The following is a 27,963-nucleotide window of genomic DNA, read 5'->3' on the forward strand; positions in this document are numbered from 1 at the left end:
TTTTGGTATGAGCCATTTGCAAAGTAGAATCAAACTCCTTAACTCGTGTAGAGCTTTGAGACACAGTCAAAATTATAAATTAACCATAAATTATTTATCCACATCGTAAAGGTCTTTATGACTTTTATCTACCAAATGTCTTAAAAGAGAAGTTTGGTGAAGAGCAAGTCAAAGACTCTTTACAAAGGATATTAAAAGTGCTATTGCCAAATCGGTCTATTAACCTCTAAAGTCTGAAAGTTGTTTTTGGAAATGACATCAAGAACAACTAAACTGGTGCACTGATTTATCAGCCAGCCTATTTATCGCCGCCAATTTCCTTAATTTTGGGAGATCAGTTGATCTTTACATATGAAGCCAATCCTATCTACCGATCTTATCTAGCTTGGCAAAGATCTAAGAATCAACCACTGTCCTCTTTTGCTCTCCTTTGAGAAAGGTTTGACTGACTGACCAGTCCACCAAGTTATATCTGCATGTTTGCAATTAACAATCGTGACTCCATCAACTCAAAAACTTTCTTGCTATATTGAGCAACATTTCAGACAAAAAAAATATCAGCCAAAATCAGAATCGGTAGGTTAAGCTTTTTAAAAGATTGGTTACCGATTCCAGAAAACTGCAGTCGGTGCATCCCTCGTAAACTGTGCTCTATTTCCATCATTGGTAATTCATGCATGATTGCTCCTCTCACTGAGCCCCTCTTCCTTTGTCTGAGACCAATAAGCTATTTTTGAAGGAAAACTATTTATTAATAAGAGTCACAAACCAATGGTGTGCTTAAAAGAATCTGTAATCAGTATGAAAAGTGAGTATTTATTTATCTAGATGCTTCTAAAGTATTGTATTTCTTAAAAACAGAAGAAATTTTTTTTTCAAATGTCTGTGCAGGTCAGAACAATCTAGTTTACATATTTCAAATTTTGAACTACAGATCATCAAATATGTACTAGATTTTCTTTAAAAAGAAAATAAAAAAATAAGTGCTTAATTTAGTACCAATTGCAATCTTGAATCGAAACACCTTCAATGCAGCCTGCAAGGATCAATGGACAACAATGACAGACACCCGATGAACTGTTCATACCAATAAACAACAGAACATTTGCTTGATTAGCAAGCGCAAACTTCTTTTGCACACCGCCTAGTAGAGAAAGACGCCCTGGGCGAAGAGCCATACCAAGAACATCCAACGCCGTGCCGTCGTGATGCACGGTTAACGTTTTTTACCGCGGTAGTTGTTGCACAAAGTTTTTGTCGAGTGAAATAGTGGAAGGGGTTCAACACACACGGGAACACAGAACGCCTTCATTCACGTGTGATTGCACTTATGTAGCCCCAGCGAGGTGCCACAGGGCGCCAGGGGGCCTGAGCGAGTCCAGACCTGCCTCACTCATCGCCTTTTCCATTCCGAGGGGAAGCAGATCCTCCCCAGTCTCTGCACCGCATCCTCCTGTCCTCTTTTAATGTGGCTGCATCACACACGCTCATGGCAGAAACACTATTACGCGGACAGATTTGGATCACACTGAACAATCTACCTTGTGGTTTTTATCACTATTTCGCTCACTCATAAGGAGGCCTATGTCTCTTGAGTTGGAACGTCTTTACGTTATTTCCAGCGGCCTACATTTCATAAAGTCGCAAAATGCCTGCTTACCGCGGTTGATGATGATTGGATGTCTTGACTTTTCGTTTAGTCTCCAGTTTGCGGATGCTTAAAATGATCACAGTTAAAACAGGCCGACGTCTCGATGGGCATGTCGGTTTGTGAAAGTTTATCAAGAGCCGCGCAGCAGCGTCGCATCTCTTTAGGGACCATCAGCATGGCTGTGATTGCGCAAGAAACAAAAAAAAAAAACAAACCCCCCAAAAAACTGGCTAAAGTACAGAATCTGGAAAATACACAACAAAAAAGCAAAATAAGTCCCAAATCTTAACGATTTAACAAATTGTCCGAATTGCTAAAAGTGACTATAGGACTGTCTGTACAGGACACAGTCGTCTTTACTTTGGTCTTCACCAAATCGATTGGAGATATGGAACTTCCTAGGTAAACATCCGCGAAGACTGCTGAGCCAAAAATTATTTTAGCTTTTTTTTTTTTCTTGATGATGCAAAAGAAAAAAAAAAAGAATTTTCTGCACTAAATTCCCGCTGTTCCAGCAGGGATCTGCCGCCACAGACACAGACGCAGATCCCTGGTCGGATTGGGAGAGCAGGTGGTTTAGAAAATAAACAAAACAAAACAAACAAAAAAAAATATTACCAGAGAGAAAATACAAAAAGGTCCTAAGACCTATTCATAAAATATTTCATAAATAAATAAGTAAATAGATAATTATTCTGCATTAATATATATATATATATATATTTTACAGAAAATACGAAGTAAATAAGGTGAAGTATCCAAACAAACAAACAAAAAATAAGAATAAGAATCAACGAATTAGAAACTGAATTAAATATTTCAATCTCTTTAATGTATGCTGCTCTTACGCAGATTTTTTTTTAACCGCTCTCTTTGTGTCTTCACTCCACCACGGTTACAGAGACCATGACAACAAACATGGCTTATACACGCACTTTTCCTTCCCAGGGGTTATTTAATGCGAAGGAGAGAAAAAAAAGCGGTCTCAAATGAGAAGAAATTAAATTTAAAAATTGTTTTAGATGCAATCAAGTGAGGCCCAAGTGAATTTTCTCGGTTTCGATCATTTAATGTGTTGCTTGTCCTGATGTGAGATCTGAGCGTGTTTGAAGTTATTAATGTTGCTAATGAAATTTGGACGTTAAATCCCAGCTATTATTTATTATTTTAAGCTGTGCCTAAACTTATATCTCAGGTATATATTTGCAATAAAACAGGTTATCCTAGACTTTTGTTTATATCCATTTTAAAAGTTATCATACAAAACACGTCATTACTTCTATTATTTGTTATGTTTGACAAAATCAGATGTAGGCTATTTCCTGTTGCTCTGAAACTAAGCAGAAAAAAAGGCTTGAAAAATGCGCACTATATGGAGTCCTTATCAACAGCTATCTTCATCACAATTACTTAAATAAAAGCCTTTACATTTTAACCTTAATCAATAAATAAAGGGAAATTAGCTTTCCAAAAGTCTGTTTTTTGTCATATTTTTTTTCTTTTATTTTTTTTAAGTTATTTAAACAGAAGAAATATCAGGCCTACCTGAAGGTTGCACTTATTCCGGTCCAAACAACCAGGCGTGATATTGCACCGAGTACCTGTTTGTTTATCGAACATGCCAAGAAAGTGACCCTCCATAAAAAGTGGCAACATGGAAAAGGCAAACAAACGAAACATATATCGAGCGAATTCAGCTCTGATAAGAGGGGAAGAACTTCATTGACTTTTCAGAGAAGCAACGCGAACCGGAGAGAGGAGGGGAACTGATTTGCATCCTCTGCAGAGAAGTGATGGCTTTGCTGATCGACACCGAGGGGAAGGAGGCGAAGCGTCTTCTTTTGCGCTGAGGGAAGCAGGGAAGGGGGCAGCGCGGTTTGGCCGCACACAAGCGGGAAAAAAAGAAAAGAAAAGAAAAAAAAAAACAACCTTGTCACCTTTCGAGAAAGGAAATTGCCGTAGCCTAAATAAAACCTGCTTAATTTATTTGTAGCTATAGACACGTTTGGTTTGATATATAAATTACTAAAAACCATTTAAAATGGTATGCTGTAAAACTAATTAATAGACTGCAATTTTTTTTTCTTTTAAATTTTCTGGTCATGGGAATAAAATACTTCTGATGATACGTTTCTTTATATTTGGTCTACATGAGCATTTTTGACTCGGGAAGACGAAACAAAACAAAAAATATTTTTTAAACTACATTTCCCATAAGGCGTTTCGGTGGAGGCGAGCGCTGATTGGACAGCACCGGCGTGTCATTTTACGTTCATAGAAACAAACCCAACAACAGTTGGATTAAAAATGTGTGAGACCAAAGCTTTCATAAGAAGAAAGAAACTCTGAATGGGCTCTAGAAGGCTATGCGTCTCAGGTTTTGCCGAGGGAAGTGATGCTGCTGAAGTTAGGAGTAAGTGTCCCATGTTTGAGTATTTTTACAAGATTTGCTTTCATATTAACCGCTAACTAGTGCTACATGCTAGCGATGAACGAGCCCTGTTGGATCTAGTTTAACGGAATTCCTAATAGTTTATGTTTGCAGTTCACGTCTTCATTTCTACTGTAGGGGATTTGTTAACAAATAATTTTTTATTAAACAAGAAAAAAAAGTTGTACCACCGGGGTTGATAGTGCTTTTATTTTATGTTTTACCAGTGAGTCAAAATAACGCATTTAACTTTTTGTATCAGTGCTTTCGGGTGTTATGTTTAAAAACGGGGTCATTGCAGTTTAAGTTTGAACGTCGTTTTCATTTTAATGATTTGGCTTATTTTGAGAGAAAAACTATATTACCTAATGCATTAAGTTTAGTATTTTTCTGGACTTATGGCGCCATCACGCGGGAGTACGAGGAAACTACAATATCAACTGTATGCAGTTGAAAAAATGTGAAGACACATCTTTGTGTATGCTTGTAAGATTGAATGCAAACTCTGTGTTATCTCTTTATAGGAACAGTTGTGATTGCAAAATGAATTTCTCTGAGCTCTTTAAGCAGTCCAACCACCTTTGCAAAGTTTCCCCAGATGGGAAATATTTGGTAAGCCTTTGAGTCTTTTATTGTTTTCTGGTAAGCCACGTTTACTGTGGCAGAAGTATCAATACATATGTAAAGTCTCATGTAGAGATGCACCAATTAGCACTTCTCTGGCAAATGACAATTTCCAGTTTTCTTTGAGGTCTGACTTGCTGAAACAGCAAGTCAGGTGTTAAACATTTTATGTTTAACACCATGAAATGTTAAACATAAAGGAGAAAAATATGCTGCAAGTTTTTTGAGTCTAACAGACAATGGATGAATTATGAGATTGTACATTAAGGTATATCTGCCTTTAATAAATTCTTAGTTTTGTCTTATTTTAAAAATAGAAAAGCTACCAGATTTTTAATTTCAATGTTTGATGTGTTGATCAAGGGGTGTTATTTGATTCCAACCTATGTCCAATTGTGTACCTCTGATATTATAGGTCTTTTTTTCTACAATCTTTGCTTTTTCTTCCACAGGCTACCTGTGTACAATACAGACTAGTTGTGAGAGATCTTAGCGCTTTGCAAATCCTACAGCTCTACACCTGCCTGGATCAAGTGTCACACCTGGAGTGGTCCTCTGACTCTTTGTTCATCTTATGTGCTATGTACAAGAGGGGGCTGGTACAGGTAACGGATAAAGTATAAGCTAAGATCCAGATTAAAGTTTATCAATTTTTCTGGGCGTATCTTGATAGGTTTTGCAGTTGTAAAATATTTTTTAAAATCACATTCTGAAAAGTGGTTCACAAAGTCTGGGTTGAGTCCCACTTGAGGCTGAGAATCAACAATTTAGGGTCTTGGGATTAAACAAAAAAAAAAAAAAAAAGCTATGATAATAATAAAAGCATATTTATGCTCTACATTATATGGCAGACAGTACTAGCAAATAGATACATATCTGGCTAATTATGATTGTGTTGTCAATGTTTCTGTTTAATTAATACCATTCATAGTCAAACTAGACTTGAGTATGGGTCAGAAGCGTAAGAGTTTGGCAACCACTGTTTTAAAATTCATTGAGTATCATAAACATGTTACTGATTGCAATGGGAATTCTGTTTGTTTATTTATTTAGTCACAGAAGTTAATCTAATAAGCAAACAAAAGGCCATTGTTCATAATTTTAATTTATTTCCCTTAAAATCCTGTAGTGTTTAGTATGGCACTCAAAAACTGAAATCAACACCATGATTTTTTATTTTTTATATAGCATGAGTTAGTTGCTGTTTTGTACATCTTCTTCAAAATTATGAATTGGCAATATCCTGTTAAGATGCATTGTTTGTGATAGTTTTCTCTGTACAGTTTATATAAATTAGATTAAAGTAATTTCCCCCTTTTAAAAAACACATTAAAAGAGAGAATTATAAGTATAGGTTGCTTGACTAACTTTTCAAGGCTTTAATGATGATTTTGTCTCCTCTGGAAAATGATTAATAGAGAACAAGTTAGTGATTCGTATTAGTATTTTATTACTAAGTTAGTAATACTTTATGAAAAACGAATTTACTTTAAAGAATTACTTTAAAAATCCTTCAACTTCACAGCCAGAGATTGTGCTTTTTATTTAATACGCTTCATTTCAGATAGGATTTAAAGTTATTCACTCAAATAAAAGGTAAAACCCATCTGTTGCACTGAAACACAAAAAGATGAGTCTAAGGCTCTTAACATTAACAAATTGGTCTTAAAATGTATAATGTGTAAACTGTATGCCTCTGACATGTTACTCAAAGACTCCAATCTTATTTTTGATTTAAAAAACATTTAGATTGTGTGAAAAATTTATTGTCAAAAAAACATCCCAGAAACAATAATCACTGTACTCAGTAATAATTTGTTTTTAGCCAAAAGCTTGCCAGAAATTAGATGTCACTATTCTAATAAAAATAATTTTTCCTTTCCTTGTGAACTTAGTCATGCTGAATACAGTGGAAGCATCTTACCTTTGAAAGGGCATCCAGTGCCAGTCTTTCATGGTTTCGAACTTTCACTTGTCTTTCAAAGCTTAAAATCAACGATTTGAAATTACCGGTGTGCCTATAAGAACCACTACGATAACTGCTTGATGGTTATTCTTCTGCCATTGTCTCCCCCGGCCGGCTGTGGTGTCGTCTTCAGGTGTGGTCTCTGGAACAGCCGGACTGGCACTGTAAGATCGATGAGGGCTCAATCGGACTCGTCTCCTCACGCTGGAGTCCAGACGGACGTCACATTCTCAACACCACCGAGTTCCATGTAAGTGTGAAGGTAGTTGATGCACGCGTGCATGCATCTAATGCAAGTGTTTTTATGTGTGTGCTTGTTTGGTTTCAACTGTTGCTGGCTTGTGAGGAAGGGGAGACCTGAAAATAGCCAGACACCAGAGCTTTCCTTGACTGCCTCTACGCCCCCCTGACCCCCACCTGCTGCATGTATTCAGCCTGATTTCATTCCTCCCCTCCTGTTAGCGTCCTGTCATACATGAGTCTCAAGTACCTTTAACACATGGGTGAAATGTGTGATTGCTCTGTTATGATCCGAGCAAGCAAATTCTTATTATAAACTTACAGTGCTAAAAAAAAATGGAAGTACAGTGAAATCACTTAATAAAAATGCCAGCTCTGAAAAAGGCGCCACTCAAACTTTTATGTTCTTTAATTTTCAAATAATTGATTCTATTAAATAGAATTGGCTGGATGGATCCATGAGTCTGCTGCCTGTCAGTAAAGTGATCAAGTTTCTTCTGTGAACCTTTGCGAATTCTTGACGATAGAATTCTTAGGAAGTGTTTTGATGCTTCCAAAGAGTTGGTTTTCTCCCAAATATTCACAAATCTGAGCATCTGGTGTTATTCACAAACACAGTCTTACTCTAAAACTTGAATGTAAAACAGTTTAGATAAAATGGAGAGATCAGCTAAATGAAGGCTCGGGCTTTTCTTCTCTTTCTCATTTTCTCCCTCAATTCATTAAAATCTAATTCCTCTTAGGTTCGGCAGTGTCCAACTTCTGCTAAATGGTTCATGCTAATCAATCACATCTCAGCTCAGTTGAGATAAATATAAATCAAACCAATTCCAAGTATTTGGGGGAGTGGAATAAAACATCTCTTGTTACAAATATGTAAATAAACACACATCACACATGTCTTAGATGTTTTGTAGTTATTGCATCACTTACACATTTTGAAAATGTCTCTATCTCTAAAGATGGCAAATTGTACTATGCTGCATATACATAAGCTTAAACACATTTCACTTTGTTTGCTTTTGGTTAAGAATGTAATTATGAAGTCGGAGATATCAACTTGATTCAATCTGCCATCTCAACAATATAAAATTGATTGAAGCTTATTGACAATGTATGAAAGGTTGAAGTTAAGATAATTTCTTACTTCATTGTTTGAAAAGTTCACCTGTAAACAAATTATTAAAGCCCACAGCCATCTTTGTATAAAAAGTGTGTATATGTTGGACTTATTTTGGAATAATTTAAAGCTTTCTACCATTTAGACAAATGATAAAAGAATTTTCCTTTTCTTTGCTAAATCTTAAAGAATCATCTTAAACTTTGGCGAGGAAGGATGGGTCACATAGTATTGACAAATAAGCTCTGAATAACCAAAAACTAATGTCTTCACACATAGTGCTTATAAAACATCAGATGTCAACATGTGTTTTCTACATATAAGTACATTAAAAGCAGTACACTTCTAGAGGCTTTTTAACAAAACAAAAAAAAAATCCTTTGAGGAATTAGGATTTAGATTTTGAGTTTAAGACTTTTTTTCTGTCACACATCTAGTACATAAACATGGTCCACTCCTGTTTAACCAGCTCAACTGCCAAAAACAATTAAGTCAGCAGAAGTTGATTGCACATTAATAGAAGTTGGTAAAACTACACCCAGGATAATACAGACGTGTTTAGTTATTTTCTGTGCGTCCTAATTCCCGTTTTATATGGAGTCTAGTGCAAGCATGTGTTTATAAAGGGTGAGAAAACAAAGTAGCTGTCCTAAGACCATGCGGAATATGACAAGGCACTGTGATAGGCCATGTCTGTCATGCTGAACCTGACTCCAGGACTCAGTTGACAGGTGTTGTGGTGCAACTACGTAGTCCGTCTGGTCTGGAGAAGGGTGCAGGGAGTGCAAGTGTCTGCGGTATTAATGCTCTGTGTCTGTTTGTGTCTTCCAAGAAACAAAACAGTAGTTGTAAAAAACTGTTTAAAACAAAAAAACAGCATAGAATAGGTCTTGAGAAGTCTGATTTTGAGCTGATTATTTCAGATTTGCTCATATGTTTTAATTAGAGATATACCTATCTTTCTTTTTATTGGTCAATGTCCAATTTTTATCTTAAAATATAATTTCCATTGTGTGAAAATGTTAGTCTTTATCTTCTTTTTGCTAAAGTTAAATCAAACTGTGTCACAGAAAACACATACAAACACACTCTGAATTTTAAGTTTTGATTTTCTTTCCTGTAATAATTTTCTATTGGATTTGACTGTCATTTTGATTTAAGCAAAGATAAATCAGAAAATGGCTGATTTTGATCATTGGCTAATATTTTGGAGATCACTAACTTAGACAATGTGGGCTTTATGATCATAATGGCTGCACCAAGGGTTCCTGTGCAGAGAATGGACGCCATTCAAGTTCAACTCTGTAAAAGTATGGAAAAATTAAACATGAAAAGTCAGTATTTCTTGAATTTCTTCTGCATTCCAATTTTGAAAAGTTAAATCCCTCTATTAGTTAATTCACTCATACGTCTGTGCTGTCAGACATTCAATTCAGATCAAATTATTCATATTGTTTAATTTATCACTAGTTAATATTAATTACTACTTGTGTTACTATGATTGATGTCATTGCGAGATAAAATTGCTGTAATTTCTAACAATTTATTTGTGCCTGACCAACAAAGCACACAAGTTAAGAAATATGATCTTGTACTTTTGTTTGTAACGTTCATGTTTTTATGCTGTTCCTCTGCTGTACCCGATATAAAGCATTTGTTATGCTCTTAATCTCACATTGTTCTGGATTGGAAGTGATGTGACTTTTCAAAACCATGCTGCAAAAGACTCAAAGGGAAAGGAACTGTTAATTGTAGTTAATAAGCATTAATAATTTTCTAGTAATTTTCTCTACAAATTTACTGTTTCAAACTGAATGGTTCATAAGTTGCTAATCTGTATTTTGCTTAGTTACACATAATTAATACTTTGACATCCAGAGTGTAAACATTCTATGGTAAATAACCAAAGATAGTGTGATTAATTAAAGCTTGCTGTTGTGCGAGGGATGGCCAAGCCAACACAATGCAAGAAAAAAACCTGACAATAATTCCAACTTTGTCAAACAGCCCACTGAACTTACCTTCACCCCGAATCAGGATTTCATTAAGGCAGTGCCAGGCTGGTGTTCGTGTCGAGCTTAAATTTCAGTTCCACTCATAAACAGCCTGCTATATTAACTTGTTTAGTGACAGCTGCCTGTGCTTTGCATCGTGCCTTTGTGGAAGTGTTTGTGCGTCTATGTGCTGGTAAATCTGCTTGGTGTACTGCTTTTGTTTTTCACTTTTAACCTAAACCAAAATACCTCACTATTTTTGGTATTTTATTTATTTTGTTGATATCTTTCCTAATCTGGGAGAAAAGGACAGGCCCACATCAAAGGCTTATTGTAAAGTTACTCAGCTAGGAGTGTTGCATTTGTCTGTTGTCTGCAAGTTTTAAGTTCCAGTCATTTACCTGACTACCTCAAAATCCCCCTCCAACATGACTGTTTATCTTTATAACCAATAAACCCAAGTCAGAAAAAAACATATGGCCTAGGAGAGGCTTAAGGGTATCTTCTTTTAGGATTTGTCACATTTTTGAGATCAGATTAGCTGGAATGTTTTTGGCAGGTTCAGCTAGTCCATTTCTTACATTTAACATAGTTGGCAATACTGCTACTGTGGACTGTAAATGTTGGCAGCAGAAAGAACGCAGAGTGGGACAATAAGTCGCCCATTGCCTTTTGTAGACCACGAGAGGCCATAAAGTTCCTTGGTAAATTCATGAGACGGTAACTGGAGATATGGTCTATATTGGTTAGAGATAGTTTTTTATGTGGAATGCCCTCTGTCTAATCCTCTGTTGACAGATTGGGTTATCCAGCATCAGGTGCACTTTCCTATTCTCAAGCCCTCACACAACCATGCAATAAAATAGATGATAAATTTATTGCAGACTCTCCTCATTACCTGTATTTTCTCACTGAGTTCCTTATTTTTTTTAAACACATGATTGGGTTAAGGTAACCGCCAGACCACCGATATTTCTCAAATCCTGCAGACCCCCACGTTATAAAGTGGGGGTGCCCCTGCCACCCCCACTTTATAACGGCTCCTCCAGGATTGGTGAGGATACTTCATTTTAATCCTAGCTTTACTGACTTTGGTTCTAATTGCATTCCACCACACAAGCGAAATCATTTTCCACCTATTTTGCTCTCACACACACATTTTTCCCTCCTCAGTTTAAAGTTACACTCTGTATTGCATCCTGATCACTCTGCATTGCATATGTGGTGGCCTCAAAGCATTTATGTGTAAAGCATGTGGGTGTTTGAGCGGTGTTGACTCTGGTTGTTATGGCAGCTTAACGGAGGGGATGTCCAGAAAGTCTGCAGTGAGATGTTATTGCAGGGTCTACACAGCTGGTTGTCCAAACTGGCTGACTAAACAGAAGGGTCGACACTTCAGTCCGTTTCAGTGACAGATTTATCCCCTGTTCATATGTCTGACTGAATGCTGTAACAAAAGGTCCTCATTTCAGAAATTGTTAAAAGTTATAGACTCTAAAAGTTAAAATTAGGATCTTTAATAATGATCATCCAAAAGAAGAATTACTTTCCTGTGTTTTTTTTTTACCAAGTAAAACTTACTGATCTCAACCCTCTTTTTTATTTAATGATTCTTAGAAGATTACCAGCAGAAACTGTATAAGTTACACCTCTGAATATTTAATGCAAAAGATTCACTTCTGATACTTTGACTATGACATGTCACAATACTATGTATGGCTTTAAATATTGCCCCAAAAATGACAACAGGATTGCAACTACATATAGAAGCTTGATAAATGTATTATGCACTGCATAATAAGTAGGCATGTTTTTGTTTTCTAATAGCCATAAATTGCCAAAAATATTATTTCTGAGAAATATTTAAAGTTTGCCATAATTTATTTTTATTTAGTTTTAGTCACAACCTGTACATGCTAAGTGCAAACAAACAAACAAACAAACAAAAACACCTCTCAGTGTCTGCTAACAACCCGGGACATATTCTGTCGTAAAACATCATCAGTTATGGCCTAGAAACTTTGGAGTTATTCTGTTTGAATAGGATCCAAGCTTTTAAACAACCTTATTGAATTATTTTTCTTTACTATAATTTAAGTGCCACTTTCTTTTTGTACTCAGGAACTTTGCTGAACCGAGATACGTGGATATTTGAGTGACTGTTGTCGAAACCGATCATTAACACGTGGTTCCTTGTCATGTTGGCTTGTCGTCATGTAGTTTTTCTTCGCTGCTGCTTTCCGTCCGTCAGTCTGCACGCCACTCGCAGCTACACAACTGTTAATTTGTCACACTTGTAGCGGACGTGTCTAACCTTAAACCATGGAGGAGACAGAGTGAGTCAGTTTCCTTCCATGTGTATATACGACTCTCATTTAACTCATAAGTCAAGCACCCTCTCATTTAGTTAAATGAGAGGGTGCTTGACTTGGACTCTTCTTCCAATCAGTATATCCTCCCTTACAGTTACTTAGTTACTTTCAAATTTTGCCAATTTTAATCAAATTAGCATGTTTTAAAATCTTCTAACTCATTTCTTTTGAGAAGAAAGCAGTCCAAGCTAACCTGATCCTGTGGAGAAAAAAAAAGTCATTTTCCTGGTAATTATTAAAATCTGAATTAACATTTATAAACCAAATTGTATTTGGTTAACTGACTTCAAGTATTTTCATTCAGGTCTGAATAAAGCCTGAATCAAGACTTTATTTCAGTAGAACCTGTCTGACAACAGGCTGAAACCAACTTGGTTTGGAAAAACGTGTCCCTCAATGAGTTAAATCATAATTTGAAAGCAAAAGCTTGTTCTTACTTAGATTATCTTGGTCTGGTGTTAAGACATAATTTCTGAGACATTTGCATGCCAGTGGGTAAAAACATCTTCAAACTGCTGAAGAAACGAAACAATCTTGAATTTGAGCAGCTTCTGTTTGTAGCTAGCTTGACCCATTTTCTGAAGAGCTGATCTCATCAAAAATCAGACTGTGACTTACATGTGTCCTTACATGTTGTAAGATAAATAAATTTGTGGTTTTTTTTTTAGAGGATGTTTTTACTAAAGAAAACAATTCTTGTGTTTTTTTGTTGTTGCTGTGACAGCTGAGAATTACCGTCTGGTCCCTCTGCACGAAAGCCGTGTCTTACATCAAGTATCCCAAGGCATGTCAGAAGGGTGAGTATGGGAGTGGAATTATGAATGTTTACAGTATGTACTGCTATAGTACCTGAGGACAGGGTCAGCTGAGTGCCTTGACATACCTCATTAATCACTTACTGCTCTTTACCTTGTGGCAAAACCCGGGATATGGCCAAAGTATGGTCGTCACTGGTGACAGCTGTGCTCCCTCTTCAGTAAATGGGGCATGCTCTTCATAACGGCCCTGTCAGCAACTACTGGATATATGATTGTCTCGGTCTCTACTCATTTTCCACATGTAATGTTATGCCCCTCTGCAATCCGTTTATCTTCTGCACTGTCATATAAATGACTCGGCCGCGGTAGTTGCATGCCGCAGACTCGTTGGTGCCAAACAATCAGATAATTGCATTGCATCAAACACACAGAACTCCACGAGTGCATATTCAGTAGAAAACATCGTCCACCGCTGTTATTCAAGTCAGCAGATTGAACTGTCTTGGAATATTTTGATTGTATTTTTATCAGTAAACTGTCAACGCAGATATATCATTTATTACCAGTGAAAACACTTGGTATTCTGCTAACTGCAGCTCTTTCAGAAAACTGTCGTTGCGCTAATTATTTTTCAGTAAGCAAAAGGTGTTGGGTTTTTTTCGACCAAAACAGGGTTCAGGCCCACTCTCCCTCCTGATGCACTTTTGAACCAGATCAAAGTTTAAAAATAATTTTATTTCCAGGCGGGACAGTTATGCTGGTGTTGTTTTCACCTTATGACCTGTGCATTGCAACTTGGGGAGTGTCTCTTGGTGTGGAACACTGCAGCTCGAACTGAATGTTGCCTCTTAAAGGGATAGTTTAAGAGTTTAGGGGGGTTGAATGGAGTACTTGTGAGTTGTTAGTATTATCTACAGAAAACAACAGCCATTGTGATCAAAGTTAGAAGAATACTTGAATTCATCCTTCCATTGTCCAGCTTTCACTAGCTGCTGGACAGCAAATGAGCCTGTAAAGATTAATTAAATGAAAGCAAGAATAACCTGTCTTTCTACGGGATGCTTTCTGTGTTGGCCATCTTTTATAAGATGTAGAAGTTTATTTTGATTTCCTTTTAGATCAGTAGAATTTTTTTATTCAATACATTTATTCAATAATAATCTTTTTTCTGTATCAATTCCAAGCTATTAAGTTACCATGAAGGTCAAAGGGAAAACGAACATCCACATTGGAACATAACAAGATACATTTATCAAGAGTAAGATAAAAGTGTGAACAGAAGATGCTTCAACATCTTTGCTGGTAGTGCCTCCACTGAACACCACTAGAAAATAGTGACTGTTACTGAAGTAGGAGGAATGTTATGTGTCAGTAACTTCGATTTGTTTAGCAAAAATAATTCCTCCATTGTATCCACCAACCACTAAATTTAGATGTTGAGGATTATGCTAATTGTTGGACAAGGCCGCATTGTTTAGGAGTTCATCAATTGCAATTTCTGGCCGATCACCAATCTTAGAAAGTCCGACCTGCCAATACTGCTTTTATTTTATTTATTTTTTGTATGAAAAGTTGCCAAATAGAAGTATCGTTATACCATTTTAAGCAGACAGTAAGAATTTCTATGAAATCTGGTCTTGTTGCTCTCCTTCGCACAGGAATTGACTTCAGCAGAGATGGATGCTATATGGCTTTAGCTGAGCGCCGTGATTGCAAAGACTATGTTAGTATATTTGTATGTGACGACTGGCATTTACTCAGGGTAAGTAGGACACTGCTTAGCTTTTTTAAATTCTATTATTAAATATATATTTTTATAAATATTTATGCCATCTTTTGCATAATCAACTTTGTTCATTTGTATTTTGTCAGAATGTCTTGTTTTGTGTTCATTATTTTCAAATTTTGTTTGTATTATATATTTAATTTTTTTGATCGCAGCATTTTGAGACTGAAACTCAGGACCTTACAGGATTGGAATGGTCTCCCAATGGATGTGTGCTAGCGGTGTGGGACAGCTGTCTAGAGGTCTGCTCCTTTAAGATCCCAACAACTGAACACACTGTTGATTTGATCTTATGCCTGTGTGTTAACTTACATACTTTATTTATTTATCATCTTAAATTCTGCCCATTTTGAGCACTTTTGTATAAATCAGACAAATTAAACATTGTTTTATTTGTTTATATACTTTCTGTAAATGACTAAATTATCTGTTTTTTATTTTAAAAATATTTATTAAAGACCTTCTAAAAATAAACTGCTGTTACTATTAGACATTGTGATGAAGAAAGCATCTTATTGAAATTTGTTAGAAATCCAGCGAATTGTAGATTTCTTTTGTAATGGCTTTAAACATTGCTCTTATTTTAAAACTTGAGGAAAATCTAAATACACCTACTTCACTCTTGTCAAGTCTTGAAGCTGCATAAAAATGCCAAGCACTGGTGGCAATACCTTAGTTTATTAATTGTTTCTTCTCCACAGTATAAGATTTTGCTGTATTCCTTGGATGGCCGGTTGCTGTCGACCTACAGTGCCTATGAGTGGTCCCTCGGGGTGAAGTCTGTGTCCTGGAGCCCCAGCAGCCAGTTCCTGGCTATAGGCAGTTATGATGAGAAAGTACAGTTTGTTAGAAAGTGTCAAAATTTTATTTGCACCAAAGGTCATTATTTGTAGATTTCTTACTACGTTTCTTATATTTGTCAGGTGCGCATCCTCAATCATATTACATGGAAGAAAATCGTACAGTTCGAGCATCCTGCAACCATTGACCACACCAAAGCTGTGAGTATTGGTGATGAAATTAAAATACTTTGTACTTTATTTTTGCAATCAAGCTTATTTGCTACATCTTGTCTCCTCAGATTGTGTATAAGGAAGTGGAAAGAAAACCAGCCGTGGTCAGTGATGAGCTGTCGCTACACAACATCACAATGAGCCCCACGCTTTTCAGCACCCAGAGCAAGTGTATGTCAGCAATACTCATTTATAGTGAAAACCATATTTGATCAAATAAAATATATCCCGGTTGAAGTATCCTTGTTTGTGTACAAAATCTGAGTTGTTTTTCCTCATCCAGATGAGATCTGCCCCCTGCCTGTCCAAATTCCTGTGGTCAAGCCAGAGCCAGACAGAGCTAATCCCAAAATAGGTGTGTCTGTTCTGGCATTCAGCTCAGACAGTCGCTATCTTGCCACCAAAAATGGTAAGTATCGATGGCTGTTTTTTCTTTCTTATTTTTTTTAAACTTAATGGTGACCCCAGTAAACTGTGTGAAATGTGTTTATGGCTTCTAAATTATTCAGTAATATATCCTTTCATACTCAACTGTTTTTCACCCTCCTGGTATTTTAACGCCATTATAAACAGAGTCGCTGTGAAAGTTTATGAGCATTTCTGTCTCTGTAGACAACATGGCCACTGCCGTTTGGGTGTGGGACATGCAGAAGATGAGCCTGGAGGCTGTGCTGGAGCACACATCAGCGGTACGCTGCGTTATGTGGGACCCCCGTCGCCCCCGACTGGCCCTGTGTACCGGCACCAACAAACTTTATCTTTGGTCTCCAGGAGGCTGCGTTTCTGTTCAGGTTCCTGCTGAAGGTATCACACTTACTATTTAAAATGTCACTTTATTGGTTAAAATGTCCATTTTTTCGGGTTAGCTATTAGCTTGGGCTACGTGTAGAATAAGACGTCCTCTATAAACTTTGCAAATACTATTATTTTCAGTGCTTACTGAAATAATAGTAAACACTATTGATAAAAGCTTTTCTCTTTTGCTTGTACATGTTTAGTGATCGGTTATTCCTTTATTTTTTTGTATTTCAGGAAGTTTTCAAGTCCAGTCGCTGTTCTGGCACTGCAGTGGCGACTCTGTGATCCTGCTTGGGAAAGACCAGCTGTGTTTGTGCTATATGGACACTGACCACGAAGAAAAGTAAAAGTCACAACATTTACTCCAGAGTTAGCTAAGGTCTAATTATGTACTTGAAGATCAGTGGAAGCACTCCTGGATATATGTAATGCTGGATTATAGCTGATTAAAAGCCAAAAAATGTTAAAAACCTGACGACATTGCCACTCCTTCAGAAAAAAAAAACAAAAAAAAAACTTTTTAAATTAAAGATACTAGTTGAAAAATTAATGCTAGTTTTTCAGCACTAAGCCTTAGTCTTAAACTATTTGTGTACATGTTTCGTTGAATGTTTGCACTTATTCCAAATACACTTTTTGAAATAAATACTTTGCAGTTTCTTACTTTGATGGATCTACTTTGTAAACTGTAATTTTCAATTATCTTCACATAATAGAACATTGGAAATTACTGTCACATAAATAACAAGTTAATCATAGTAGTTTTAAGATCCAAAATGAAATTAATATTATATCTTTTTGTAAAGTTCAGGTTTTTTTTGGTTTTTTATAAGCATGAAGTCATATGACTTGCACCATAAACAACCTAGCTATTAGCACTGACAGAAAAAATCTAAATGGTTATGTGTGCAACTAGGAATGTCCATCCTGTGCGGCTCAACAGGCTGGGGTCATGAACTATGTTGCACTAGCTCTGAAAAGGGAAGAAAGCAATACACTTCTTCTGCAACCACCAATAAGGAACCAGATAAACTGTCATTACAAAAACAGGAACGTCTTTATTACTTTTTTTCCATCTTGGCTGCTGAGCTGCAAACACAGATCAAAAACAAAGCCTCAAAACATTTTTAACAAGACATTTCTTTTTTAAAATAAAATACTTTTCAATTGGCTTTCATGAGACATTTTGTATTAGCATTCATACATTAATTTTAAAAATGCAGATTAAACATTTATTTACAACTAAGCATAGGTTATTGTGCAGCAAACAAAACAAATCGGTCATGCAAACTTGCCGTGCAAGGACCATGCGCAAGGACAGAAAATTGTGCTGCGAGACAAATGTTTAGGTTTGCTTGTTTTCAATTTTTGGTTGGACAGGTATTGGCCTAGATAAAAAAAAAACAAACAAACAAGGAGGAGGAATTGACTACTCACTCTTCTCTTCTCAGGCATCTTAAAAATTGTCATTAAGGATGAAGTCTGGATTTGTGTAGGTCAATGTTGGTATGAAAATGTTAGTTCATTGTTCTTGAAACATATTTTCACCATCTAAGGCTTGGTGAATCGATTGAGGTGAAAACCTATTCATTCTGGACGTTTTGGTAGGCAACTGATGGTTTTGGCACAAACCATTGGTAAATCTGGACCTGACAAACTGAACCAATTTTAAATCTATCCTTCACTAGGACACAGACATGATGTGTGTTTTTTACTGATCATTTTTAACTTCCTTGAGATTTTTCTATTGCCCCACAACAAATGTAATTGAGTTTGCGTCACTGATACCTGGTCTTCTTAAGGATACACGCCCATTTAGTTCCAAGTATTCTATGGATCATGTCTGAAGAAATGCTGCTACTCTCACTTTGTCGTGGATTGACGTTACTTTGCTGAATCTTTTGATCATCTGAATGGGTCCTATGCAGGCTTAAAAAGGTTTTGAATTTATTTTCAGTAATTTACAGGTCTGGGTAGCTGTAGAAATAAAATAATTTCAAAAAAAAGGTATGGATCTCCCACGCTATCCTGTTTGACCTTTTGAAAATGTAAAAGCATTAAATTATGTTAAAATACAACCCAGGATTTGTTATTGAGCCACTTCAAGGCATTTTTCAACTTGCCTTCATCAAAAATGGCCAAGCTTTAGTAAGCTGTTGCTCAAAGTTCTTCAGGAGGAAACGTGTTTCACTGGAAGCAAAATATAAAGGAACAAGATCAAAACTCCTACATTGAACACCGGTAACAAATCCTTGCTCCTCATTCAAGAAAATTAAACATAATTAAACAACATGCAACTTTCACTGTGCGTGTGTTGTTGATGTAGAGAAGCACTTTGTTTGTTAGTCTCTCATTGTGTTCATCATATGACATAATTGGTAAATTCCCTTTTGGAATAATACAGCCATTGAGTTCAGTACCACACAATGCACCAAGTCTAATACAATTGTTTTAACTAACATTGCTTCATGATTTGTTGCTGCAGATAAAAACTCAAACAAAACCAATTCCTTTTTAACCCATTTAAGATCAGAAATGACCCCTAAGTTTCAGAAACTTATTAAATCTACAAGGAGTGTAGGGGTTTTGCAAGTTATCTTGCTGAAAGCGCACACTGCAGAGTGGGGAGTGTGCAGTTCATCTGCAGATTTTTAATGGAAAGCAGTGAATAAAATGAAACGGCAGTCATTAAAGCTCCCACTGTCTTTCACCTGCAGCTGACCACATGTCTCCAACACCAAATTAAGGAAGTGTGCACATGTCATAGGCTCGACTGAGACACACACACACACACACACACACACACACCACACACACCACACACACACACACACACACACACACACACACACACACACAGGCAAGCTGTATTGAACTGCAGCTTCTGTCAGATAGTGCAGTTCAACAAAGACAGACGGGGACAATCCCATGAGAAACTCAGAAGCCGATTTTGCCACGCGTCATGGAGTAGCCCAGCTTCGCTTCGTTGTTGATGAAAGACATGATGCCCAGATAGGTCTCGATCAGCAGGGGTCTTTCCAAGATCAGGACGCCGTTAGCCCGGCCGGGGATGGGTTGCTCCTTGTGGGCTTTCTTCACTGCCTGTATCAGCTGGGCTTTGAAACTGTCCAGCTGGGGAAGAGAAGAAGTGCATGAAAAGGGCTCAAACTTGTTTGTTACTGTTTATATCCTTATCAAAACTCAGACAAAGAGTGGATAATAAATAGTACTTAAGCTTTATAGCCAAATGAGCTTCATTTGTTGCATATAAGAATATGGATGTAGAAAAGTCCAAACAAGTGCTGCTGCCTTGTCAGTAAGAAGGAAAAGAAGCAGCTTTGAGCTGAACTATTTATGCAGATTGAGCTGGTATGAATGAATGGCCCTTTGTTTTGGAGAATTATAAATACCACTAGGGCTGTGTTGTTTTCTAGGGCTTTGTTGTTTTCTAGGGCTCTGTTGTTTTCTAGGGCTTTGTTGTGCCTGCTGGAGCTGTTGTTGCTCAACGTCCCTCCAACAACAGCTAAATCACCGGTGACCACACTGTGTGTTATATTGCATTTCAGGATGCCGTGCTCATCAAAGAGGAACTGAGGATGCACTTATTATGAAATTATTTGTTGGCCAGCTTAGTGAAGCGGATTCTACCTGGCAGACGGAGGCCACCTTCTCATCGGCGCGGGCCATGGGGTGCTCTGTGAAGGTGGCGTAGGGCATGTCTGTGGACCACGGGTTCCAGCGGTTGAGAAAAGAAGCCCGAGGACGTTTGTCCCACTGAACGCGAATCCCATAGCCTTCTCTTCTGCAAAACAGGTCAGGAATAGGCCTGTCAGAATCGGCAACACATCAATTAATCACATGAGAAATCAAAGTGAACTCATTTGTCTCTTTTCTCTTTCTATCAAACCTGGTCTCTTCAGTCTGGTGCATTGGTCTCAACCAGCCCTTTTTTTTTTTGGAAGACAATGTTGTTCACAGAAACTTCATAACTATTGTTTTTGTTGTTTATTTCTTTTGAATGTTTAAAATTTCTTCCAGTTCCAAAGTAAATTGTTCATCAGAATTTAAAGTTTATTGATATTTGAAAATGTGCTCTTGCATTATTATGCCATTGTCATGACTATACTTTCAAATGGTCTCAAAACAACAATATAATAATTTATCTCAATAACTTCGGAGGCAATTTATCATCCAACAAAATTTGTTATTGTGACAGACCAAGTCAGGAACAATGTAACTTTTTAAGGAAATTACGTTTTTGAATTATTTATTTTACTAAACACTGCAGCATCTTTAAGTAGCTTTCATCTGTTTTTCCCTTGCACTTAATGTCTGACAGATAAACTAGAGAGACATAAGCAGAAATTATGAGAAACATTATCAACACTGTTTGTGATGTCAGATCTCATATTTTTACTTAGAAAACATTCATAACACAGATGTTAGTTACTAGAAGGCAACAATGACATATGGACAATTTAAGGCTCAGACCTGGAAATAACACCTGTACTCTTTGGCTTGATTGCACCTGGATGGCGCTAAATTTATGTGTGGACGAGGATTGAGAACAGACTTGCATTAGTTCAGTAGTCCAAACGCAAACCGTATCAGACATTCTAGACATTTCTCTGTGATAAAATTTTGATAAGCAGCCTCGTATTTTCAGCCACTTTTAATTTAAGGTAGTAGATGATTAATATTCTCTATAATCTTGTCAGATCACAAGGCCATTTCCTGCAGTCAATAGAGGAGATCGGAGGAATTCACCCTTCTTCTGTTCTCAAAGTAAATCACACAGCAGTATGGACAACAACGTGAATAGTGAATGAATCTTATTAAAACGTTTGCATCAGCCAGTTTATGTTTGTTAGATTACCAACTGGAGTTACTGCCTCCTATTCGGTTTATTCTTTCAATCCACAATCTACTTGTGTTGCTTATGCCTTGTGAAATAGTGGGTGGTCAAAGTTCACCCTTCAGCTTCATGCCACCGATACAGGTCAGGAGGTTATCACAAACTCCTCATGACTATTTGACCTGCTACGCATGTACAGCGAGTCAAGTAGGCTACATCTAATCAGGTTGGATGACGTTCATGCCTAAAGTCGTCCAAACCAACCGAGACAGAAGTGAGAACCTGATCTGAACCCGTCCAACACGAACATCCCAGAGTGTTTCTCTCCTTTCTTTCCTACAACATCCTGACTGGTCAGAATTCATCAAGGAGAAATGTTGCTTCCAGACGAGGGAAATATTGTTGCACTTTTTTGATCGACTGGTCTGATGCCTGTTTACTTGAAGCAAATAATACTGTCATGCCGCAAAAAAACAAAAAAAAAAACGACCCACTTGTTGAGAGATTTCGGTGGGAATTCAAACTCCCCCACAGAGATGGTGTCCACAGCGTTGAGGGATATCCTGACAACTTGCTGACACAGCAGATTAATGAAGTCGTATTTGCACACCAGCAGAGACCTGCACACACACACATAAAAAAAACAACAACAAAAAAACACATTTTCTGTTTACACATCCTAAACCCACACAGTCAGCTCAGAAAGCTGATTTACTCACCTATCGGTTATTAGAACAAGTCTCTCCTTCTCGTTGTTCCAATGGTCTACTCTGCAGAAATCCCACAAATAAACACCAGAATATGAGAATTTATGTTGGGGAAAACCGGCTGTTTGTTTCTCATCAGCTGATGATGATGATGATGATGATGATGATGATGGCAGGCCCGGGCTGATGGATACTCACTCTGCCAGCAGCCAGACGCTCAGCACCTCCCCGTCCTCGGATGGGAGCGCCACGGTCCGGATGTCGTTCACGGCCTGCTCGATGGTACCTGGCTGAGATCAGCATCACGCAACATCAGCATCACCTCAGACCAACCAGCATCTCTGCGACCCAGTCCTACTGCACTGCCGCAGAAATACTGACACACTGATAAAATGTTGTAATTCACGTTTATATGCCGCCTACCCTGAACACGAAGTAGTCCTTGACTTTCGCTTGCATCGTGGGGTTGTGCACGTGAAAAGGCGTGAGCGTTTGTAACGGGGGGCAGCAGGCCACGGAAGCTGCGTGTCCGAAGCCCCGTCCGGCGGCCTCCGGAGGCGTGAAGGCGACCTCGACCCCGTCCTCGGTCTCCGCGGGGAGGAGAACCGCGGCGCCGGGGCTCTCCGGACCCACCGCGTCGTTCAGCTGGAGCATGGCGGAGGAGACGAGTTCTCAACTAGTAACAACTAGCGCCCAGTTTCACGTGAGAAAATGGATTTCCGAGGACGCGGACTCTCCCATAGCGCGCGCGGATGTTTTGATAGTCGGGGGTGAGAAGGAAGCAGTTCCGGCTGGCTTCCCGTTTCATTTCCTTCCTCTTAAAGGGACATTCATCCAGCTCACTGTGTGGGATAAACGACTTTTCACAAACATTATGTGCATTCCACGTATGCCATCATCATCGTTCACGTTCAGTAGGTTCAGTGTTAAAGCAAATGTATTCACCATTATTTAAGATAAATTTCAGGTTCCATTCTAAAGAATAACATGTGAACATCACTAAAAGAAACTGTCACAAAGTACATCTATGGTTATTGATGTACATGTTTCCTTGTATAATACCGATTTGTTTTATAACTATCAGTGTCTTATTGATAAAAAGATATTTGAATAGACTATGTCGAAAATTATTAGTACAGCTGGGAGAGACGTTATGTAAAAAACATTCAACACTTTGTGTTAGATTTATATCAATGAAAAAAAATAGTTGTTGTTCTTAGCAAACAAAAACAACCTTAACATTATCAACGTGCAATAATTAAAAGAAGCCATCTTTTAAATGAGCTAATGCAGGATAAAAATAATCACATCAGCAGGACATAAGGTCATGACAAAAAGCGCCCTCTAGTGGACGTTTTTGATAACTGCTACTGCTTTGTGTACTTCATGTGTTGTTTTTTGAGGAAGGACTCAAAGAAAATACTTGGTTATCAGCAGTTTATCACATGTCAGATACTGCTATCTGGTAAGTGTTGGTTTATCAGTCTGAGACCAGATAACAGCTTATCATTTATATTACTCTTATTGAGGAAGCAAGGAGAGAAAATAGTCTTTATCACTCATCTATCTGCTCATGGCACGTTACTGGATTATAAGATGACCCAGCAATATTTGTGGTATTTTTTGTTGTTGTTGTTATTAATCACACATTAAAACATGAACCTCTCAGAAATGTCAGAGATATAGGATTCTCTTAACCATTTTCATTAAAGCTGCATTTGAAATGAAAACAATGCGAGTTGGAAAACAGCTCACTTTCTAATTATTTATCTGGAACTATTTCAAAGAACTTGTTCTGATGTCAGCACTGGTTGACTATTTCCTGCACGAGTGTTTAATATGGACTTGTGCAGATAACTACATAACAAAGTCCATCTTTATCAGCACGTGTAGCATAGTATTTTTTATAAATCATTAATACCTAAACTCTCGTGAACCGAGGAATCTAGATGATTTATACCAGTCTATACAACTGAAGTGTATAGATGTTCAAATGTAGTGTCTTGAAAATTTATTAAAACCATATTTAAAAATGTATTTATTCAGGAAGCCATTGCAGTAGCAAAAGGAGTAATAAGATTCGATCAATTTTCTAGAGTTGATCTTGGAACATCAATACAGAGGAGTTGAGCTTCCTGCTTGATTTTTCTACTCACAGCTGTAAAGACACATTCCCTGTGATCAATTGTTTGTATTGAAATATCTCATTTTAACATTTAAGAAAAATCAGGAAGATCACCTTTGTTGGATTATATAGTGGAAAGAAATACATATTGATATTGGCATAACAGAAAATTTAAGCAATGAAAATATTTTGATGTCAATGTTTTCTTTGCAAATAAAAATGTAATCATATTTTTTGCGATTCAAAGACGAGAGAACAGTAGGAGTTAAAAAGTGTTGTACCATCTAAAACAAGACCACAACTGCATGAAAATCTTTAGAAATTAAACTCTGGGTTTGTAAATGGCATGAAAGCATGACTTTTGTGTCAACGTTTGAAAATATTAGTAAATATTAAAATGAAGCAAAAAATAAACATTGTACTATCTTCTGTGAAGAATATTTCTCTGAAGATTTTAAAGTGTCAGTAGAGTGCTAATTCTTATGTTTTATTTCAGAGACAAAAATAAAGACTGAATAATTAGGAGGGAGAAGATTTTGCTCCATTTACTCATTAACTGATTGATGTTTAAGGAAACATTAACAAGGACTATAAGCCACAGAGGCCCTGTGGTAAAACTGTGTATCATCAATGTTTTACAAAGTGTAAAGATTTTTGTATCTTCTATAATCTCCTACATGAATTTCAGACTAAAAAAAATAAAAACAAAAAAATCAAAAAGTTTTTAAAAAAATACATCTGAGTTAAGTTATTGTCTGGATGTTGTCATCTAGAATGTTATTTCCTGGAAACTGTTTTTGTAAAAAGAAACGTAGAAAGTTTTTAAAACTCTCATGGTGATCGCTTACAATGATGTACCATATCTCCCAAGATACACATTTCAGAGGGCTGCAAAGTTGGTAGCACTGTTGCCTTGCAGCAAGAAGGTCTTGGGTTCAATTCCCAGTCCAGGGTCTTTCTGCATGGAGTTTGCATGGTCTCCCTGTCCATGTGTGTTTTGTCCCGGTCCTGTTTTTAGATTGTCAGGGTAATTGGCCTCTAAAATCCCTGAGGTGTGTGTGTGCATGGTTGTCTGTCCTTTCTGTCTCTGTGTTGCCCTGTGACAGATTTGTGATCTGTCCAGGATGTCCCCCGCTTCTCGTCCTAAACGTTTGCTGGATATGGGCACTAGCACCTCCTGACCCCTCGAGGGAAAGATGGAGAAATTTCAGATAAAATAGAAAAGTAAGTGCTTTGAGTATTTTGAGTCTTTAACTTTACTTGGCAAATTTTCAAGTCTTATCACCTCCACGTTTTTCATAAAAAAGAACAAAAGAGTTAATCATTACTCAGTGATAATAAGTGGAATATTTAAGGCTTGAGTTGCCACACAACCCACAGACCTGACCCAGAGAGACTGAAAGTAAAGATGGAGATGACAAAATTTTTTCCTGCATTGTTTCTGATCTGCTCTCTCTCCATGGCTCAGCTCCAAGCTGCAGACGATAATGAAATTATTTCACATTTAAGGCGAACAGAATCAGACGCAGCAGATGCAGGGAATCTCTCAGACAATCAACAAACTTGTGCACAGGACATCAATGCAGTGCTGAGAGAGATGAGCGCCTCATTGGCTGGACTGAAGGTAGAGATGAGGTACCTACAGAGAGATAATGAAGGTATGTTAACCAGAAGTCACTGCTTTATGAAACTGAAGGGTTTATATTCAAATAGTCACATTTCAATGTTTTTTTTATTTTACTCCTGCAACAGCCAAGACAAAAGAACTGGACTTGCTAAAACAACAGTACCAAGGTATTTATAAGACAACAAGTAAAACCCTGATGGTTTGATAAAAGACAACATTTATCACAAAAAAGACTTTATATTGACAAAAATCAATTATCTGTTTATTTTTACTACTTCAGAGCAAGTGACAAAAGTGATAAATCTGGAGCAGCAGCACCAAGGTATTTATAACTTTCCGGTAACAATAAAAAATTTTATGTGATAAATGACACACTAAGACGATTTGTTTTTAATTGTTTAGAAGCACAAAAAGCTGATTTATTTAAACAAAAAAGTTTAATAGTTGTCTGACATCAGAGCTATCAGAAATCAATCTTATTAGGGCTCCATACACATACAAAAACTTCACAAGAAATATGTGCACAAGAATTTTTAAAAACAAATCATAAGCAGGTTTTAGAAATGCTTTTGCTGTTGAGGACTGTAATTACTGTGGGAATAAATGTTTTATTTTTATTATATTTCTTTCCTGGACAGCAGGATTGATGGGAGGAGAGTGAATGAGTGATGCAAGGGATGAAAACATTAATATAGATGAGACAATAGTGTTTTTAATGAACCAATTATTTTGATGCCTTGATATGTGATGTGTCAGAGTTTGGTTTTCTCTTTGCTTGTGGTAAAGTTGTATTATGTGACATTGAAAGTAGTAATTAAACATTATTAAAATAATTTTACTATGATGAGATGTTGTTGCTGCTGTATTCCTTTCCACACAGCTCAGTATCGTCAAGATTAGAAACTGCTGTGAATTTGTGATGTCAAACTATTACTGTGAAAAATGACAGAGGATATTTAATTTTATTTGACATTTCATGTTTGTTATAATCAATTTCAGCTCAAATAGGAGAACTGATCAGCATTAAAGCCAGAACAAACAACACTGAGAACCAAGTGGAGGATCTGAAGAGAGAAAGAGAAGGTTTGGAAACTCAACAGTATTTACACAGAAACATTATCTTAACATGTCATGCAACAAAAAAAAAGTTATGTACTTTTGTTTGATGTCCATTAATTGTTTAATATGTTTAGTTGTTTTTCTTTATTAAGAAAATAATTTGTTAATTTTGATTTGTTTAGTTTTACAAACACCAGATAGTTTTTATTTTTAGAACAAGTAACATGCTTAATATAAATAATACTGAATTTTTGTCTCGTAGTGAAACAAGTGGCTTTCTCAGCTTCCTTGCTGGCATCAGGTTCTGGATATACTGGACCATTTAACACACAAACACCTCTAGTCTTCAGACGTGTTGTTACAAATATTGGAAATGCCTACAACCCAAACACAGGTACTCAAGTTTATGCAGAACTTGATTTTCTTTATGATCCTGACATGCAGTTGATTGATTGATCGATTCTTTTGGATGAAAAACTTTCATTAGAACATTATTTTTATATTTTCTTTAGGTATTTTTATTGCACCGGTGAGAGGAGTCTATCACTTTGAGTTCCACTTACATGGAGGTGGACATGCATCACCTGGGACAGGTGCCATTTTGGTCAAGAATGGAGACATTATCTTCAGTGCATTTGCACATCAGCCTTCCTACGATGTTAACCCATCTAATGGTGCCACATTGCTGCTAGAAACTGGAGATGTTGTGTTTTTGCGTCAGTGGCAAAACACAAGGATTTATGACAACCAAAATCATCACACCACCTTCAGTGGACACTTGGTTTTCACTGTGTGAGCAGAAAGCAGTTCAAATGTTATTTCTGCCTCAGAAGTGAA

General features: G+C 37.1%; 3 protein-coding genes across 3 annotated transcripts; 2 read left to right on the plus strand and 1 right to left on the minus strand.

Annotated features, from left to right (window-relative positions):
- Positions 1 to 3,915: 3,915 nt before the first annotated feature.
- On the plus strand, positions 3,916 to 17,413 carry wrap73 (WD repeat containing, antisense to TP73). Its single transcript, XM_055049741.1, has 13 exons — positions 3,916 to 4,064; positions 4,607 to 4,694; positions 5,159 to 5,311; positions 6,806 to 6,922; positions 13,123 to 13,195; positions 14,815 to 14,918; positions 15,098 to 15,184; positions 15,644 to 15,778; positions 15,866 to 15,943; positions 16,024 to 16,126; positions 16,239 to 16,364; positions 16,568 to 16,759; positions 16,988 to 17,413. The coding sequence occupies exons 2-13, from the start codon at positions 4,626 to 4,628 to the stop codon at positions 17,098 to 17,100; spliced, it is 1,350 nt and encodes a 449-aa protein (XP_054905716.1). The 5' UTR covers positions 3,916 to 4,064; positions 4,607 to 4,625; the 3' UTR covers positions 17,101 to 17,413.
- Positions 17,414 to 19,576: 2,163 nt separating this feature from the next.
- On the minus strand, positions 19,577 to 23,105 carry tprg1l (tumor protein p63 regulated 1-like). The gene is made up of 6 exons (XM_055049952.1): positions 22,739 to 23,105; positions 22,514 to 22,605; positions 22,328 to 22,378; positions 22,103 to 22,228; positions 20,402 to 20,555; positions 19,577 to 19,885 (listed from the first exon to the last, which is right to left on the minus strand). The coding sequence occupies exons 1-6, from the start codon at positions 22,967 to 22,969 to the stop codon at positions 19,691 to 19,693; spliced, it is 849 nt and encodes a 282-aa protein (XP_054905927.1). The 5' UTR covers positions 22,970 to 23,105; the 3' UTR covers positions 19,577 to 19,690.
- A 2,723-nt stretch (positions 23,106 to 25,828) lies between these two features.
- LOC129372466 (multimerin-2-like) lies at positions 25,829 to 27,963 on the plus strand. The gene is made up of 6 exons (XM_055049809.1): positions 25,829 to 26,098; positions 26,193 to 26,234; positions 26,348 to 26,389; positions 27,067 to 27,150; positions 27,389 to 27,520; positions 27,639 to 27,963. The coding sequence occupies exons 1-6, from the start codon at positions 25,849 to 25,851 to the stop codon at positions 27,920 to 27,922; spliced, it is 834 nt and encodes a 277-aa protein (XP_054905784.1). The 5' UTR covers positions 25,829 to 25,848; the 3' UTR covers positions 27,923 to 27,963.

This window comes from Poeciliopsis prolifica, unplaced genomic scaffold (assembly GCF_027474105.1).
Source record: "Poeciliopsis prolifica strain line A6 unplaced genomic scaffold, Auburn_PproV2 SCAFFOLD029, whole genome shotgun sequence".
Taxonomy (NCBI): domain Eukaryota; kingdom Metazoa; phylum Chordata; class Actinopteri; order Cyprinodontiformes; family Poeciliidae; genus Poeciliopsis; species Poeciliopsis prolifica.

Excerpts from the sequence above, each read along its gene's own strand:
- wrap73 (XM_055049741.1), top strand. The coding sequence starts at position 4,626 with ATGAATTTCTCTGAGCTCTTTAAGCAGTCCAACCACCTTTGCAAAGTT. Across the intron at positions 4,695-5,158 it reads CCCCAGATGGGAAATATTTG|GCTACCTGTGTACAATACAG; the intron begins GTAAGCCTTTGA and ends TTTCTTCCACAG. Across the intron at positions 16,760-16,987 it reads TGTTCAGGTTCCTGCTGAAG|GAAGTTTTCAAGTCCAGTCG; the intron begins GTATCACACTTA and ends TTTGTATTTCAG.
- tprg1l (XM_055049952.1), bottom strand. The coding sequence starts at position 22,969 with ATGCTCCAGCTGAACGACGCGGTGGGTCCGGAGAGCCCCGGCGCCGCG. Across the intron at positions 22,379-22,513 it reads AGCGTCTGGCTGCTGGCAGA|AGTAGACCATTGGAACAACG; the intron begins GTGAGTATCCAT and ends GGATTTCTGCAG. Across the intron at positions 20,556-22,102 it reads CCACCGAAATCTCTCAACAA|AAGAGAAGGCTATGGGATTC; the intron begins GTGGGTCGTTTT and ends CCTGTTTTGCAG.
- LOC129372466 (XM_055049809.1), top strand. The coding sequence starts at position 25,849 with ATGGAGATGACAAAATTTTTTCCTGCATTGTTTCTGATCTGCTCTCTC. Across the intron at positions 27,151-27,388 it reads TCTGAAGAGAGAAAGAGAAG|TGAAACAAGTGGCTTTCTCA; the intron begins GTTTGGAAACTC and ends TTTGTCTCGTAG. Across the intron at positions 27,521-27,638 it reads TGCCTACAACCCAAACACAG|GTATTTTTATTGCACCGGTG; the intron begins GTACTCAAGTTT and ends TATTTTCTTTAG.